This window comes from Hakea prostrata, chromosome 5, assembly GCF_041222555.1.
Source record: "Hakea prostrata isolate BN-2017 chromosome 5, UWA_Hpros_2, whole genome shotgun sequence".
NCBI classification, from domain to species: domain Eukaryota; kingdom Viridiplantae; phylum Streptophyta; class Magnoliopsida; order Proteales; family Proteaceae; genus Hakea; species Hakea prostrata.
Window position 1 is genome coordinate 55,917,367 of NC_142604.1, and position 16,702 is coordinate 55,934,068.

Sequence of the window (16,702 nt, forward strand, 5' to 3'; positions counted from 1 at the left end):
CCCTAACCCTTTGCTCCAATTGAAAATTGGCAAACCACAAACATCAAGAGCCAAATGTTACAGTTAATTATAGGAATTTTAACCAGCGGTTATGCATGGAGTATTTTTGGAATTTCAATAGGATATATTTTTCTGTTAAGGGTTTTGGTGATTCTGAATAATAGTTATTATAGTCCATCAATTGTTGGATAGCTCTAACTAAATGACTGACTCAAATAATGTTGGATAGCTCTAACTAAATGACTCTGACTCAAACAACACATTCTGGCTTATTTGACCACTAGGGATCACCTACGCACCTTCTAGGAGAACAAAAAGCCTCACTTACTTGGATTTTTACCACAGCATATCCAGACAACAGTTGCTGCTTATTAGGGAAGATTTGGACATTGAACAGATTTAGGTACAAAATTTATAATACACACATATGGAAGTGCTAGTTGGATGGTGAAGAAATATGTATATTAACAACATTGAAGACATATCAACAATCTCCTGGAATTAAATTGTTCTTAATAAATCCATGCAACCCAGATGAATTACAATAGTGATGAACTGATGATGACCCCGTGTACATGCAGAAAAAGACAAGGGTCAGAGATTTTCAGCAGGCACAAGCAAGGAGCAGAGCCACTTTCATGAGAAGCAAGATAGACACAAAGCTTTTAATGGAGAAGCTGGTCCAACCAGAGGAAGGGATGATAGACACAGAGCTTTTAATGGAGAAGCTGGTCCAAAGTTCCAAACAGAGGAAGGGATGAGTGATGTGAAATTGTGAATCCAGTTCTAGGGTTAGAGTTTCTTGGAAACATTCCCTAGAATTAAGGATTTGCCCAGAATCTTCCAAAAAATAATTCCAATAATCTTAGGGGATCCAATAGGTAGATGGGAATTAAAAGGAATATAAAGAAACACAATTAGGATCCTAAGGTTTATTATGGGTTTAACAAAAATCTCTATGGGATGAAATTTGATATATCCAAAACAATATGGGAATGAGTTCCTAAATAGAATTGAGTTGAAGAAGGGATTTAATGTGGCACAAGGACTGAAGGGAAAATTTAGGAAAACTTTGGAGGGAAAACAATTCAAGGAATGGAAGATCTTGGCCAACTTGATTATTTCTCATTTTTTTAATCCCCTTTTCTTTCTTTTCTTGTTTTCTCTTTCTTTCTTTCTTTTCTTGTTTTCTGTCTTTCTTCTCTTTCTTCTTTCTTTTTTCTGTTGCCACAAAATAGAGGGAAAACGAGAGGAGGGCCCAAGTGGGTTGGAAGGGAGAAGAGTGTCGTACGGAAGGAAGGAGTGGGGAAGGGGCCTAAAGGGGTCGTGGGGGGTAGGGGAGGGGATAGGGGTCTAGCTGTGCTGCTGCCCAGGTGCAGCAGCATGGAAAGGGGATGGGAGGGCCTGCTCAAAACAGGGGAGGGGCAGGGGGTGTCTTGCCAGGCTAGGGAAAGGTGAGGGAGGGGCTGGGGGTTGCTGGAATTGAAGGGAAAAGGGAAGGGATGGCCTGGATGGAGAGGGAACAAGGGGAAAGGGGTTAGGGGTTGCAGTACCTGTAGGCTGTTGTATGCTCTTGAGAAGATGATGGAGACTGTAAGAAGATGCTGGAATTCTTATTGGAGATGCTGCTCTTTAAATAAGACCCTTAATAACGCAAGGTGGCCCCCTAAACAAGGAATCACAATCCTTAACTCAAACTAAATTTTATTCAATAATCAGACTTAAACTTACAAGAAGGAATAGACCTTAATTTATAGCCTACTAAAAAGAACTAGACACTAAATGGGATTCCTTTATAAATTAGGATCCCACCATATAATCTTGGCCATTGAAATATAAAATCTAAACATCCAAAGGTCCCTAATGGACACATGCTGAGAAGTATTAATTAACTTAAAACCTAATAAGCACATGCTTAAATTCTGTTTTAATTAAAATTCTAAATGCCACATGTGCTAGTGTTTAAAAGAACTAAGGACACAATAACTAACTCAGCTGCTGACTCAAAACAATTTCCTAACTAAACAAGACCCAATAATTAAACTGGAATTCAATTCCAGCAACTAAATAGGGCAGAAAATGCCCAACATACCCCTCCTAGGGGGTTTGGCCAGTCTAGGGAGGCTTCTTAGAGCCCTCTTGTGGGCCCAACTTAGGGTTTTGGCCAGGGGTCAAATCGTGTTCACATCAGTTCTCCCTCTCTTGAAGACATTCATCCCCGATAAATGCTTGAACTTCACCGGAACTTTGGATGCTACTGGGACTACGTTCACACAGGGCCTCTAAGAAACTCTATTGGACTAGGTCAACATAACTTGCTGGCTCTGAGGAGGACTCTACTGACTAGTGCGCACGGCCTGTTTCCTCTTGGCATCTTCAGCTAGAATCAGGGGTAGGAGTATGATCTTCTCTCCTTCATGCTCAAGGATGCACTTGTTCTTTCAGCAGGGGATAGTTACATCTTTATCGTAAAGCCATGGCCCACCTAGGATGATGTCAATTGTTTTCATGGGGATGATGTCGGACCAGATTTCATCAAAGTAGGAGTGTAGAGTGACAGAGATGAGGCACTAATAACCAGTCCAACCTGGAGTAATTCAGTAGAGCTACCTTGAAGGGTTTGGGGTGTGCTTCTCTGGTGTGAGTCATGTCTTCTATATGAAACTTTCTGACATTTCATTCATGCTACTGTCCACTATGGCTATTACAATGAGTTCTCCTGCTCCAAGTCTTGTATGGAAGATAGAATTCCTGGCGATACTAGGATTTTAGAGACCAAGTTGAGTTGGACTTCTGGATCGATCTTATCTGCATTGCACTCTTCCTCCTCAAACTCTAGTGGTAGACCCTAATGGTTCTCCTTAGAAGTTGGATCTGACTGGGGTACCTCTAGAACTGTAAGTCCTCTTCTCTTAGGATACTCTCTAGGGAAGTGACCTCTTACATGACAGTAAAAACACTCACCTGGGTTGTTGCCAAAGACTGGCCCACAATTTTCTACTCTAATATGATTTGTTAACTTCGGTGCTACAGCTGCAGTGGGACTGTAGGGCTTGGTGGCGGGTGGGTCTCTTCTGTAGTCTTGATTGTTTTCTTTAAAATAGATATTCCCTCCAATTTGGATGCCATATAAGTTGGAGATGAAGAAACGGTATGGTTATTACCAAAAAAAAAAAAAAACGGTATGGAGAGAATCTGTTTTAAAGAAAAGAATTTGTGATGAGTTATCAATAAATTTGTCCAAAGGGTTTCAACCCAACCCCCAAAAAACCGGTCCAACAAGGATTGAGATTAGTTAAATTACTATTTTATTTTCAATGTCTAATTGTTTTAGTTTTCCTACGTAGGAGAGAGTTAGACTTCGGATTGAACTTTGTTTAAGTTTCATATTCCAACTAGGATTTGTGTTTAATTTCCTCTGTATACGTGTTTGTAACACGTAGCTGAATTAGAAAGAATTGAGAAAGAAATTGAGTGTTAATTGAGAATCAGATTGTAAGCCCTTTTCCCTTCTCCTTCTCTCTATTTTTCTAGTTCTACTTCAATCACAAGTTCATAGCCCACCCTAGCACCCTATTCCCAAAGGCCTGCATTATCCGGTATCAAAGCCAAAACAATTCTACATCCCTCCCAACAGCTGAAAGCATGCACCTTAGGTTCACACAATTAAAACAGGAGAGCCTAATAGCTGAAGAATATGTTGATAAATTTTATTACTATGCTGCTGATGTGAACAAGGATCGCCCCCTGGCCAAAACCCTGCTGTGGGCCCCAAGGCCCCACCAAGGTGGTGCATCTAGGGCTGGACGCAAGCTGAGAGGGGTAGTTTGGTCAATCCATCCCTTAAATATATCCTGGATTTAATTATTCAGAATTTTGGCTCTTTGTTTTCAAAAGAGTCTTGATTAGTTAGAAGTCTAGTTTGATTTAAAGATGAGTTCTTGAGTCCTTAGGAGTCTTTCTTTAAAGGACTCTTGTAGACTTTATTTACAGGAAATATTCATTCTTCACTGTTGGAGTCTTAAGAATCTTAGGAGGGGACTAGTTTCAAGGAGATTCCATTAGATGTTTAAGTCTTTATTTGGATGGCTTAGATTAATTGTAAAGGGGATCCAAAACTATAAAGCAATCCCACTAAGGTTGGAGTCTTTGGTAGGCTATAAATAAGCCTAGTCTTTCATTATATTTCTTAAGTCTGATTGTTGAATGAAAATTAAATCTGAGTTGAGGATCGTGGTTTCGTTGTTGAGGGGGCCATGGTTGAGTAAGGACCGAGTTCTTATTCTAAATCAGCACATATCTTTAGAACTCTTCTTCCAGTCTCTATTTTTTTCCAGAAATTACAGCAGCTCTACTAGTAAACAAACCCCCTTCTCCTTCATTCTACCACCACCGCAGCACCTTCCCCTTCCCTTCCCCTTCAATCGCAGCAACCCCAGCACTGTCCACCACATCCCCAACCAATCACAAGAACACCCCCACCCCCACCCCCGTTTGTGCAACCCTAGAATTCCCTCCCCCTTTCTGTCGCACCATTGGCAGCACAACACCCCCCCCCCCCCCCAAAAAAAAAAAAAAAAAACCAAAAAAAATGCCCCCTACGATACCCTAAAACCCTTCCCCCACCCCCAGTGACACTGCCCAACCCCTGCCCTACCTCTCCCATACCCTGCTGCCCCTTCTTTCCCTCTCTTGCTTTATCACAACCCTGCCCTCCCTCTTCTTTTAAAAAAAAATTATAAAAAAAAAAGAGGGAAGGAAGATTCAAAGATTGCCCAAGATCATCAAATCCCCATCCAAGACCCATTCCCAAAACCTTAAAATTCCCTTTATCGATTGTTTCACTAAAAAAAAATTATCCTAAACCCTCCCCAACTCAACCGCAAGCTTCCCTTGTCCTCCCCATCTGGCCTAGTGTAAGTTTGGATACCCTATTACCAAGTAAACCATCCCATCTTGGGTTTTGTTAAAACCCCAACCCATCCCACATTTCTCTGTGAACCAACTTCTTTAGGGCCTGTTTGGTTACATGAGTCTGAAGATTTCAAATATCTAGAGATTTCAAATCTATAGACTTCAAATCTATGGAGTCATAATTTATAAAATTAAGTGTTTGGTTGTGAAATGAAATCTATAGATTCATCCTAAAAAACTATTTGATCGACGTGATTTTTGTGAATGAGCAAATGTATAGCTTTTTTGAAATCTCTGGATTTCACCCCTTACCCATAAATCTACAGATTCACGTTTTTAGTGTAAAAAGGTGAATCTATAGAATTCATGAATCTAGAGATTTTTACAACCAAACAGGTATAATTCTCAGATTCATAAATCCAGAGATTTGAAATCTCTGGATTCATGTAACCAAACAGGCCCTTAACCCATTTAGTTTTGCTAAACCAAATCCTGCCCAAAACCTTCCCAAATAATTTTAGGGACATCCTTGGTACCTTAGATCATCCCATTGACTTTGGAGATTAGTTGCTAGAAGATTTTGGGCAAACCCTAAATTTTAGTGAATCTTTCCAAGAAACCCTAACCCTAAAATTGGGTTTCCATATGATTTTGATTGGGATGAAGAAGTATTGGCAGTACAATTTTGTGGATTGCATCCTCACATTAGTACTGCACTTGCTTCCAGTCAACTACCTACAATGGAAGATGCTATATGCCTAAACAAGTTATGTCAGGTAGAAGACAGTCTGAAACAGCCATAAACTCGGAGGACTTTTTCTCAGTGCCCTAATCGATTGGTGTCCTACATTGAGGACAACATACATTCCGAACCAAAGGAGCAACAATCAATTTGGTGGCTAAAAGTCAAAGCCTTATGATGTTAATGATGGGATTTTTATCGTATCCATTTCCTTAGAGAAGTGCAACACATGCCTAATTAAAATCCAATGGTTATTCATCCCAAAAAAAAAATCCAATGGCTGAAATTAATATAATATAAAAAAACATTTTTAACCCTAATTTTTTTCTCTCCCCTCTTTCTCTCTTCTTCAATTTTCTCTCTTTCTCTACAAATCCAGACATGTATCACGAGGAAAAGAATTTCCATCACACTTGTGAAAGTCTTTGAAGATCATTATCTTTCTGGAAAGCCAAAAAAACATTTTTAATCCTTTGGGTTGAGACTGAGAGAATCCATAAGAGGAACCATTTACGCCAAGGAGAACAGTCTAGCATGACCTAAATTCAGTAATCTTCTATATTCTGATCTGAACATTTCCTCCAGAAGAACAACAAAGACAATTGCTGCGCCCACAACAGCAATGCTTTGCAGAGAATCCAGGCTATTGCTAATGCAACCAAGTGAGTTCCCAACAGCTCCCCCTACTAACATGTTCCCATGGAACACCAGCTCCTCTCCTTACATTAAATCTCCATGGACAAGAATCTCTCCTTTAAAACCCTCAGATGGGAATTCGTCACCTAATGGACTCATCAGATCCCTTGTCCATGAATAACGCCATAGATACTCCTTGGCAGCTATGGGGGATCTTCTCTGTACTGGAACTGATAGCCAGAACATCCCCACTTGGAAGAACCAGAAAGAATTCTCTGATTTCAAATCGGGCTGTGAGTTGTCCCGGCAATTGTAATCTCAGGTGGGAATATCCTCACCAATCATCAGGATGGGAAGATTCGTGCTTGGAGGGTATCTTCAAAGAGTCCTAGCATTCACAAGCTTGCTGGAACATCAATCAACCAAAGCAGCGAATCAGGAAAAATAAGCTTTGCAAAAATCCAGATTTGAACCTCATCGACCCTTTTCTGACAAGATTCGTCTTGTTTGCAGAGAAAGAAAGAAGAGAAGTGAAGAAGAGGGGCAGAGGAGAGAGAAAAGATTTGGGGTTAAAAACATTATTTCTACTGTGTTAATTTCAGTTATTCAATTTTCAGTAGGACATGTGTCGCGCATCTGTAAGGAAATGAATGGAAATGGACAAGATAAAAATCCGTTAATGATGAGGATGATGATGAGCAGCAATACTGCTCTCTTATTCAGCCCCTCTTGACTAGACATAAAGTTCCTGATGATGAAAATAAAGATTTGCATTAGAATAATATTTTACAAGCCAAAGTGCTATGTAACAGCACCCTATGTGAGAAGGTCTACAACCCAACCAGTGGCACTACTGTTGTCACTAAAGATGTTGTTCAAAAGTTGGGCTTAAAGAAGGAATTACATCCAAACCCTTACAAGGTTGAATGGGTGAACAACACAAACCTTAAAAGTGAATGAAAGGTGTTTGCTTGTTATTCTATTGGTGGACTAATTAATCAGGTACAGTGTGATATTCTTCCTTTTATAAGTCTGCAACAGTATTTTAAGATGCTCATAGCTACATGACAAGAAAGCCAAGCCCTGTGGTTATGAGAATACATATTCAGATATTCCTTCCATCATGTTGAACTTGAAATAAAATTCCTCCCAGCAAAAGATCTTCCAACTATCGAGCTCAAGAAGACTACTGGTACATACCTCCAACGATGAGTTGACTCAAACAGCATTCTTGGAGCTCATCCGAACTCGAGTTCTTTTCAGAGGATAGTTGATGCAGTATCAATAAATTGGCCCCATGGGTTTGTCCAACCCCAAAAAGAATGGGTCCAACAAGGGTTGGAACTACTTAAGTAGTATTTTATTTTCAATCTTTTAATTCTTTTAGTTTTCCTACATATGCCTGAATTGGATGATTTGATAAAATAGTATTTTATTTTCAATCTTTTTATTCTTTTAGTTTTCCTATGTAGGACCGAATTGGACTTTGGTTTGAACTTTGTTTTTAAGTTTAATATTACAACTACCATTTGTGTGTGTGTGTGTGTGTGTGTGTTTTTATTCTCTTTTCAACAAATAAGATTTGTGTTTAATTTCCTTTAGATGCTTGCTTGTATCACCCAGATGGATTAGAACAAACTGGAAATAAATTGAGTGTTCTTTAAGAATCAGATTGAGTTCTTTCCCCAGTCTCCATACTATTCCCCATCTTCTTCTTCCTATTCTTCTAGTTTTACTACCAACACAGCCCACCTAGCAGCCTATTCCTCAGACCTGCATTAGTTTTCTTACTCTGGTCAATGAATATGACAACTGTTACCCAATCCTGGACTGTACCTTATTTCTTATTATTTCTCTTTTCTTTCCTATTTCTTCAAAACACAACAAGCCCTAGTTTTTTCCAACTCCCTCTTGTTCACCCTTGGAATCCATAAACCCCCACTATCCTACATCAGTTGATAAGGGGTGCAAGTTTGGCCCAGGTGGCCCTGACCCACCATGTCCCACCCTGAGCCCGAATAGGCCTGGGGTCGAGATTTTGGACCCGAGGGGCAGGTCAAGGCCAAAATATTCTGGCCCTAAATTAGGGCCAAGGCCGGGCCTGGGAATAGTGTTTGTCCCACCCGACCCGACCCGACCGACCCTACCCATCCCTACCTATCCCTGATTTTGGCCCTAATCATGACCCTTATTTTAGCCATGATTATGACCTTTTAGCCCTGACTTTTGTGGTCAATGCAACAATATGGATTTAAAAATTATTTTATTATTTTATGGACAAAGAAACAATATGGAGTTTGAGTTGTTTTATACTTTTACGCATTGTATTTTTTGTTTGTCCAAAATTTAATTTCATTTTAGAAGTTCTACCTTAACAATTTTTTTTTTTTTGTTCATGTAATTGAATATTATTGATATCAAATTTATCAAGGATATCGATAGCATAGCTTGGAAGTTGTGTTGTTTGCATTTTTTTTACATCAAACAGTCTGGATTGAACAGAAAATTAGATTATAGAGGTTCTATTTTTCTATATACTTATGATATTATCATACCAAATTAATAATAATAATTTGAAAGTTTGATTTTTCCTTAGTTTTTATTTTTATTTGAAAGTTAATAAGAATCTAGATTTTGGGGAGTTTCATTATTTGATTGAGATCTTATTTTCAATTTAATTAAGATGTTTTTTATATTAGAGTTGCTAGGCTAGGGCCAGAGTTAGACACAAGGCCAATCAGGGACAGGGATAAGGCCAACCCATCCCATCCTGGCCCAATCAATGCGGGACAGGGACAGGCTTGGCCCGTCAGGGTTTAAAGTCAAGGACAAGGGTTCTAGGCCCTGAATAAGGGTCAAGGCAGGAATGGGGTTACTTATGAACACTTAAGGTTGAGATTGGGTTTGAAAAAGCCCAGCCCAGCCTGGCCCCATTGCAGCCATAGTCGATATATTGCATCACCCCAAACCCCCCCCCCCCATTTTTCCCCCCATCAATAATAATTTAACTATTCAAGGCAAGCCTTGTCCTCAAATCTATAATTTTCATCCAAAAATTAGATTACATGCAACTCAACTGAAGCTTATACAACATATATAAACACACAACTAGCAAACACCAAATACTCCAAAATAAAAATAAAAGCATAAAGAGGAAAAAGAAACAGGAGGGGAATGGAATTTGACGGATACTAAACATGCACAAATACATGCAAAGTGATAAATGCCAAGTCAAAAGCCAACCAGTAGGATATTGATCAGATGCACCAATTTCGAAGCAGCTAACTGATCCATCGTGTCTTCCAACAACTAGGCAACCAACAGTAGCTGCTATGGCAGTTACTGCTCCAACTTGTGGACCACTTTGAACACTGAATTCTATAAGGTCACTTCGTGGGAAGAAGGAGCTTGATTCATAAGAATAAATGTTCTTTAATTTAAGAATGTAAGCAACTCCTGAGACTTCTACTGCATAAAGCAGGTATGAGTTCCCAACCATGCTTTGACCCTACAAAACAAATCAACCCATTTTAACCAACCAGCAAAAACTTTTAAAGATATCAAGCAACCCAATAAATGGACCTCAAAAAATTGTCACTGAAGCAAAGGCAGCTGATAATGTCAATGATCTATTCTTTTCTTTTCTTTTCTTTTCCTTTTTTTTTTTTTTTTTTGGGGGGGGTGTTGGATGTTGTTAAGTAATGTCAATGATCCATAGTTAGTCATATATAACTGAAGCAAATCGTGCTTCAAAGATAAATGGAAAAAGAAAAACAGGAAGATAGGAGACTAAAAAGAACGAAACCTCGTTTTTGCATATAAATGCAAAAGGACTTAGTGCATGGGGGAAACTGAGACGCAGTCCAATCTTGGGGAATTCTTTGCATGCAGAAATTTCAACCAATTCAATTACATGGGGTAAACTCTCGTGAATTCTCCTGTTGCATGGAAATCAATGATAGCATAAATTTCAGCACAGCAACATAATAGCAAATGACTCATTCCCAAACTTTTAAAGCATCATCTGGTTCATTTAGTCAAACCGCATGGTTTAATTCTTTAGCACAGGCCAACTTTTGTGAGCATCAAGCCCATGCTAAAGTAAGCAGGCTTATGCAAAGAATAACCTCCATCCCATTTGGTGATCCTACGATACTACACCAGTCTAACAGAGAGAGAAGTCATGTTAAGAAATCTAAACACACTTATAACACATCATGGCTTAAAAGCTGCTTGAAACCCAACTTTAGTTAAAGAGCTAAGGGGAAAGTAGGGTATACGGCTTTAAAACTTAAAACTATTCACCAAATAATAGAAATGATTATCAATACTTGCACTAGAATAGCTGAAACTGGAACAACACAAGCATGTAAACAATATATTACAACACTGAATAGCATAAACCAAATAATTGGTAAGAGAATTAATATTACAATAGCCAGCATATCACATGAATTCAAAGAGAATAGGTAAGAAATCAGGGAAACAGAGGGTACCATATAATATATGGGGAAGGACCCCCGACAATATGACAAGAGGCAGCATCCTTTGTGAGGGGAGCGCAAGGTTCTGTAGTGGAGACAACAGCAGTTGCAGCAGGAGAATATGATGAAGGAACAGATACCTCAATCCACTTAACATCGCTGCTACCAATCAAGGGAATCTCCATTCCAGGTAACAATTGACTTTCCATCTGAAGAAACAATTACAAGCACACAGATGCAGATAAGTAAAATAAAGAAACTCCATACTGGCAGCTGTGAAAAAGATGAGAAAGTATGGCTGATGAATAGAGAGGCTGAAGTGGAAAAACAGTAACATAGCTTACAATAGATGAACTAACCCACTAGCTCTATACCATACTAGATATTCAGGTTCAGCATATGGACATGTATGGTCAATTAACAGCCACAACTTCAATTATACTTCTAAAAAATGGCATAAAACAACGGATTTTTATCAGCTCCTGTTCTGATATGCTACAGTTTGCTCCTGTGAGCCATTAGATTGCTGACACATGTAATATTTTAATCCTAAGGTAAAAATTCAACACCAAGTAACCTACCCTTAACCAAGGTTCATTTTTCCTCATCCAACTCCCAACCTTACCCCAATCCTCTGTGTCTTCATCTTCGACTCCGGTGCCGATTATAAACCACCATCTATATTCTCTCCCCTGCCCTCCCCTCCACCTTCTCCCTCTTTGTTCCACCTATTATCTCATCTCACTTTTGATTCCTTCGCCTCCGCCAATCTCTATGGATAACGAGGCAACGCAAGATGACAAAGACAAAACTGAGAAGATTCTGCAGGGGTTCATCCAATGACCCATCCCTCTTTTTGAGTGTGTGTTGACACAAACAGAGCACCAGAACCAGATGCTAACCCAAGAAATCATTGAGCAAGGGAGGCAGAGAAGTTATAAAGATCCAGAATCTGACAAGAAAGAGAAAAGAGATAAAGGGATCTTGAATATTTTATCCGGGGTTTTTGAGAATCAATCTTCAAAGCCTATTCGCATATTAAGTTTTTGAAATCAATCTTCAAAGCTTCTTCTCCAAAGCTGTCCATCTAAACATATTCTAGTCTTCACAAAGCACTTTTCCAGGAAATATTCCCTTATATTTGACATCTTAATCGAAGTCTCAGACAAATCCTTGCGGGGTTTACTTAGAGTTTGAATCTCATCAACACTCATGCCAGAGTCAAAATTCATGGCAGGTTTCCCACTAATCATCTCAACCACAAGACACCAAGAACTCATATATCAGAGGCGGCTCCTTGATTCATACCATTAGCACATTCCGATGACATGAAAAGAGGAGTTCCGCTCAAGTTCTTCCTCTGTTCTCTCCTGGTAGTCTTGGCTGAGACAAAATCATCGATAGTCACAACTTGAGTACCAATTGTACCCAACGATGAAGATGAACAACACACGAGCAGAATATTCCGGAGAAGAGGGAGAACCGGCAAAGGCAGACAGAGAAGAGAGAGGATTGAGAGAACAAACATGGTTAGGCGTTGAAAGAAACATAACCTTAAGATTAGAAAATTACACATGTCAGCAATCTAACAGCTCACAGGAGCAAACTGTAGCATATCAGAACAGGAGTGGATAAAAATCCTAAAACAACATGCCTGGCAATAATATGGTACATATCTACTAGGTGGATAGTACAATTCCTCTGTAAAAATCGAGGAGCAAAAGTACAGGTGTTGGTACAATTCCTCCATAAAAATCTAGGAGCAAGAGTACAGGCATATACTCACAATGCAACGGGCATGTTAGCACTTAGCATGTATTTCATTGAGCAAGCTGAATATTAGAATGTAGAATGCAGGTTTGTTGAATGAAACCTAATCATGGTTCGACAACTCACTCTAGCCAGCCATCAAGCTGTGCCGAAAGACCGAGATCTTGCAAAATCTTGGCAAGTTGGCAGAATTTTTCCTCCCAATTCAGTTAATTATAAGGGTCATTTGGGGGCTAAGACTTGCTGTCTAGACAATTTTAGACCTTTTAAACACAGTGGTGGCCTTCAATTGATGAAAAAACAATTCTATATGTGAGTGCCCTTCTGAACCTAAGTTTAAGCCCCCGTACTAAAGAAGCACATTGATAAAATCGTTGTAGACATCATTTACTTCTCAGCCATGCCATTGTGTAGAGGACAGCTGGCACAATAGGACTCCTGAAGAATCCCATTAGATGTCATAAAAAAATCAAAGATGTAGAAAAACATCCTTTCATATTATCACTGTGAAGAATGTAAGTGCAACCCCAAATTACGTACATATCCAGCAACAAACCCAAAATTATTAAATAACTCCAGTTGCAGTTCCATTACATAAATCCAGGTTGCCCTGTAATAATCATCATAGAAGTTTGAAAATTGAAAAACCCTAAGTGGACAAAATGGAAATGGACCCTGAACGTCTGAATGGAATAAAGAAAAGGGTTGACCAAACCTAGTATTAATACGAGAGGGATAGCTCACATGGTGTCACTTCCCAAACTGACACGACTTACAGGGTAAACTGGAAATAGAACTAAACATTATCTAACAGTTTAAGATTATCAAACGACGAATGGCCCAACCAGAAAACAGTTTGGAAAGGATTTGAAATGCCCAAACATGCCTCAGCTGGAGTCTTTAAACAAGTACTAAAACCCCAGATTCACTACTTCTACTAATCATCTTCTGATAGGACCCTGGGATTTGAGATTATGCCATGTGGTGGGGGGAGACAGAGGGGGGGGGGAGGGGGGCTAGTGCTAATTGGGGGAATTATAAATAGAGGGGAAGTGTGAGGAAGGGTTATCGATTGTGATGTGACTCATGTGAGTGAGTGAGTTCGGGGCAGCCTCTGGCTGAGGGCACCGTGAGGTGTTGGGGGTGACTAGCACCATTAAAACCAGCTTCATCTTTGCGAATTTTCTTCTATTTTGCTGTTGATTCCCATAGTGTAGTGAAGGATCCTAACAAATTGGTATCAGAGCAGCCACAATTCTAGGGAGACGAGATGAAATTGCCTCTATTTAACGGAGAAGAGTGTCCAGAGCTATACTTGTTTAGGCAAGAGTGGAAGTGGATGCAATTTGACTCTTCTCTAACTATTGTAGGCACTTTAGGATTTGATTGAGGTCAACATTAGGAAACATGGAGCTTGTAGATGCCATAGGAGCGGACCAGATGAGTTTTCAATGGTGTTTTCTACAGTGGATGTTGTTAGATTAACATAATCCTCTACCCATTCAGGACGGCCATGTTCGTCCCAACAAAATCTTCAGTGTGATTTTGTTTGCCACAATACGAACAAAACCAATTTCCCTTGGATAAATTTCGAGGAGTACAAACGCCTCCCCTTCCTCTTCCTCGGCCACTGCCCCTTCCTCTTCCTCGGCCACTGCCCCTTCCACATAATGGATAAGAGCCATGGACATGGCCAGCAACCATTTTGCATTCTTCTTGCTTCCTTATGTACTTTTTTGTCCACTAATTCGTAATAATCTATAGAAAGCATCACTTAAAGGATGGAACAGATTCAAATGTTAAAATTTGACTTTTACCTTTAGAAAAATTTGGATTAGACTAACTAGGAATTTTGAAACATAGAATTCAGCCCTCTATATCTTTAAAGTTTTAAGATTAGTAGTAAGCTGATGTTGTTGCAACTCTTCAACTAATCACTTTAAATCCACTATAATACTCCATCAATGAGCAACCATTCTAAGAGTAATCAAACATCCAATCAAAATTTCTTAACCAAAAGAATTGAGCAAGTCCTCCCATAGCTGCTAGGATGTGTCATGAAACATTATGTTATTTGCAATTGGAGTATCAACACTATTCCAAATTCATACCTTAACCACAGCATCTTCACGAGTCCACGTTTCATGTGTGGAAACAGTGGCTGTGTCCTTTGAATCAACAGCGGGAGAACCTTTTCTCAAGTACTTTGATTTTCTTTGGGCATAGATAAATGCATACATCGCCTTTGCCCAAAGAAAATAATTTTTGGCTCCTTTCAACTTAATACTTGTGATTTGGAAGGGTATACCTTCCTTAGATAAAGTTTTCAAAGGATTCGCCATGGTGGAAACTTACAATAGTAGTTACAGAGTACGAATGATCATGAACATAGAAGACGTAACTATCTTCTTAGAATCTAATTCATGGGAACATCACAATTACTATTGCTGCCACACACGATGACACCAAAAAAAAATGGACAACAAATGGTAACATAGGTGACCACAACCTCACTAGAAAAGCTCTGATACCATACAACAAGACCAAAATCTCCTACTGAGGTGCAGCCACAGATGAGAAGAACAAATAAGAGAACTAGAAGAGAAGAGAAGAGAAGAGAATGAGAATAAGAAGAGGAGGCAGAGCTGATTCTGCTGTAGCATTGTCTCTTCCCTCGAGTTCCTTTATTTACAGTTGAATATTACAACCCTAAACCAAACCCAAAAGCGATGGGAATCCAACCTACTAATTTTAGATACATTCCAAAAATAAACACCAGCTTTCTAAAGTTCTAAATCTGTTCTAAAAAAGGAAACACAACCTGCTAGAAAATTAGTAACAGAATCTTCACTTTCTAATTTTGTAGAGCACCTAAACTTTCTAATTCTGTAACAGGGCCAGCCAGCTTGTTCAACAAGATTTCTCACCTTCCTTTTCTATCACATAAGAATCGCAACAGACAACTTGACGTCAACCATATTCAAGGCTGAAATAGGGCCTCCACAGCCCCTAGTACCAACTGGGGTATTTTGGTAATTTTACTAATTTTTGCTGAGTCCAATATAGTTGGGTCCATTATGTTTGTGGGACCCTAGATCTACTTTCATTTTTAAATTTGAGTCCCTTATTTTCAACTTATTACAGAGTCCGGATCAGAGTTGGATTCCTAGTTTATGAAGGAGTCCCTTAGAGGTGTCCTACACCTTTCATGGAATCCATATTTACTCTTAGAATTCAATTGGATTCCTCTAGAGTAAGTTATTAAGGTTCCATGTGTAGTTAAGGTCCTAGTCAATTAGGAGTTTCAGTTTGATTAGCATTGCAATTTAGAGTCCTAGTTTAATTTCTTTCAATTGGCTATAAATAAGCCTTCAAACCTTGTAATCAGCAAGTTGATTTATGAAGAAAATATTGATTGAGTATTGGAGGCAAGCCAAAAAGGTCATGGGTTCCCTAGAGAGGGCCTGCAGCTACTTCTCCCTCCCCAACCACAAGCTTCCCCTAACCCTCAAACCTAGTTTCTGCAATTCCAGCCCCTTAATCTCCATCTTAGGACACACCAAGCCCCTCCCAACCCTTTGGCAGCCTTAGGAACCCACCCTCATCACTATTACTTAATAACCTCAGTCCTAGCAGTGTTAGGATCATTGGGTGAAGGTTCACCCATTGAATAGAAATCAATCAATTACAAGAGTAGCAAAGGAATCCAAATTATCTTCAAACAGATCCACAAATCACCCAACAGTAAAAAGAGATCCTAAACAGCAGAATTTTTTTTCTTTAAACAGAGAATAACTGAATGTAAAGGGACTAAAATACTCTTTCACCAATCAATATCAACCTCGCAAGCTATATATCCCAACGAGACCTTTACCAAACAAGGAAGGAACCCTAAAATCTTCTAAAATAAATAAAAGAAGTCCAACACAAGTGATCCACAGTTGAATCAAAATAACAATTTTCAAAGGAAGACCTAGTTGTACTTCCTCAGTTTACAAACCAGTCTTTAAAAATTAATGAAAAAGTGCAGCAAACGGTGCTGCACCCTAACTAAGAGGATTTAGAATCTTCAAAAGAGCTTCTGCAGTCACTGTTAAATAGAAGAGGAGAAATCAAAAGGTAAAGAAACATGACAGAAGCCTTATGCTACTCTTTA

General features: G+C 39.2%; 1 protein-coding gene across 2 annotated transcripts in view; it reads right to left on the bottom strand.

The window, feature by feature from the left end:
- The window catches only part of SAR1 (SUPPRESSOR OF AUXIN RESISTANCE1), an 84,260-nt gene that overhangs the window by 66,015 nt on the left and 1,543 nt on the right, over positions 1-16,702 (bottom strand). For both annotated transcript variants that reach the window (XM_089154751.1, XM_089154750.1), the window contains exons 2-4: positions 10,789-10,985; positions 10,098-10,230; positions 9,536-9,800 (exon numbers count right to left, since the gene is read on the bottom strand). In XM_089154751.1, coding sequence (XP_089010877.1) covers positions 9,536-9,800; positions 10,098-10,230; positions 10,789-10,985 — 595 coding nt within the window. The remainder of the gene's footprint in view (positions 1-9,535; positions 9,801-10,097; positions 10,231-10,788; positions 10,986-16,702) is intronic.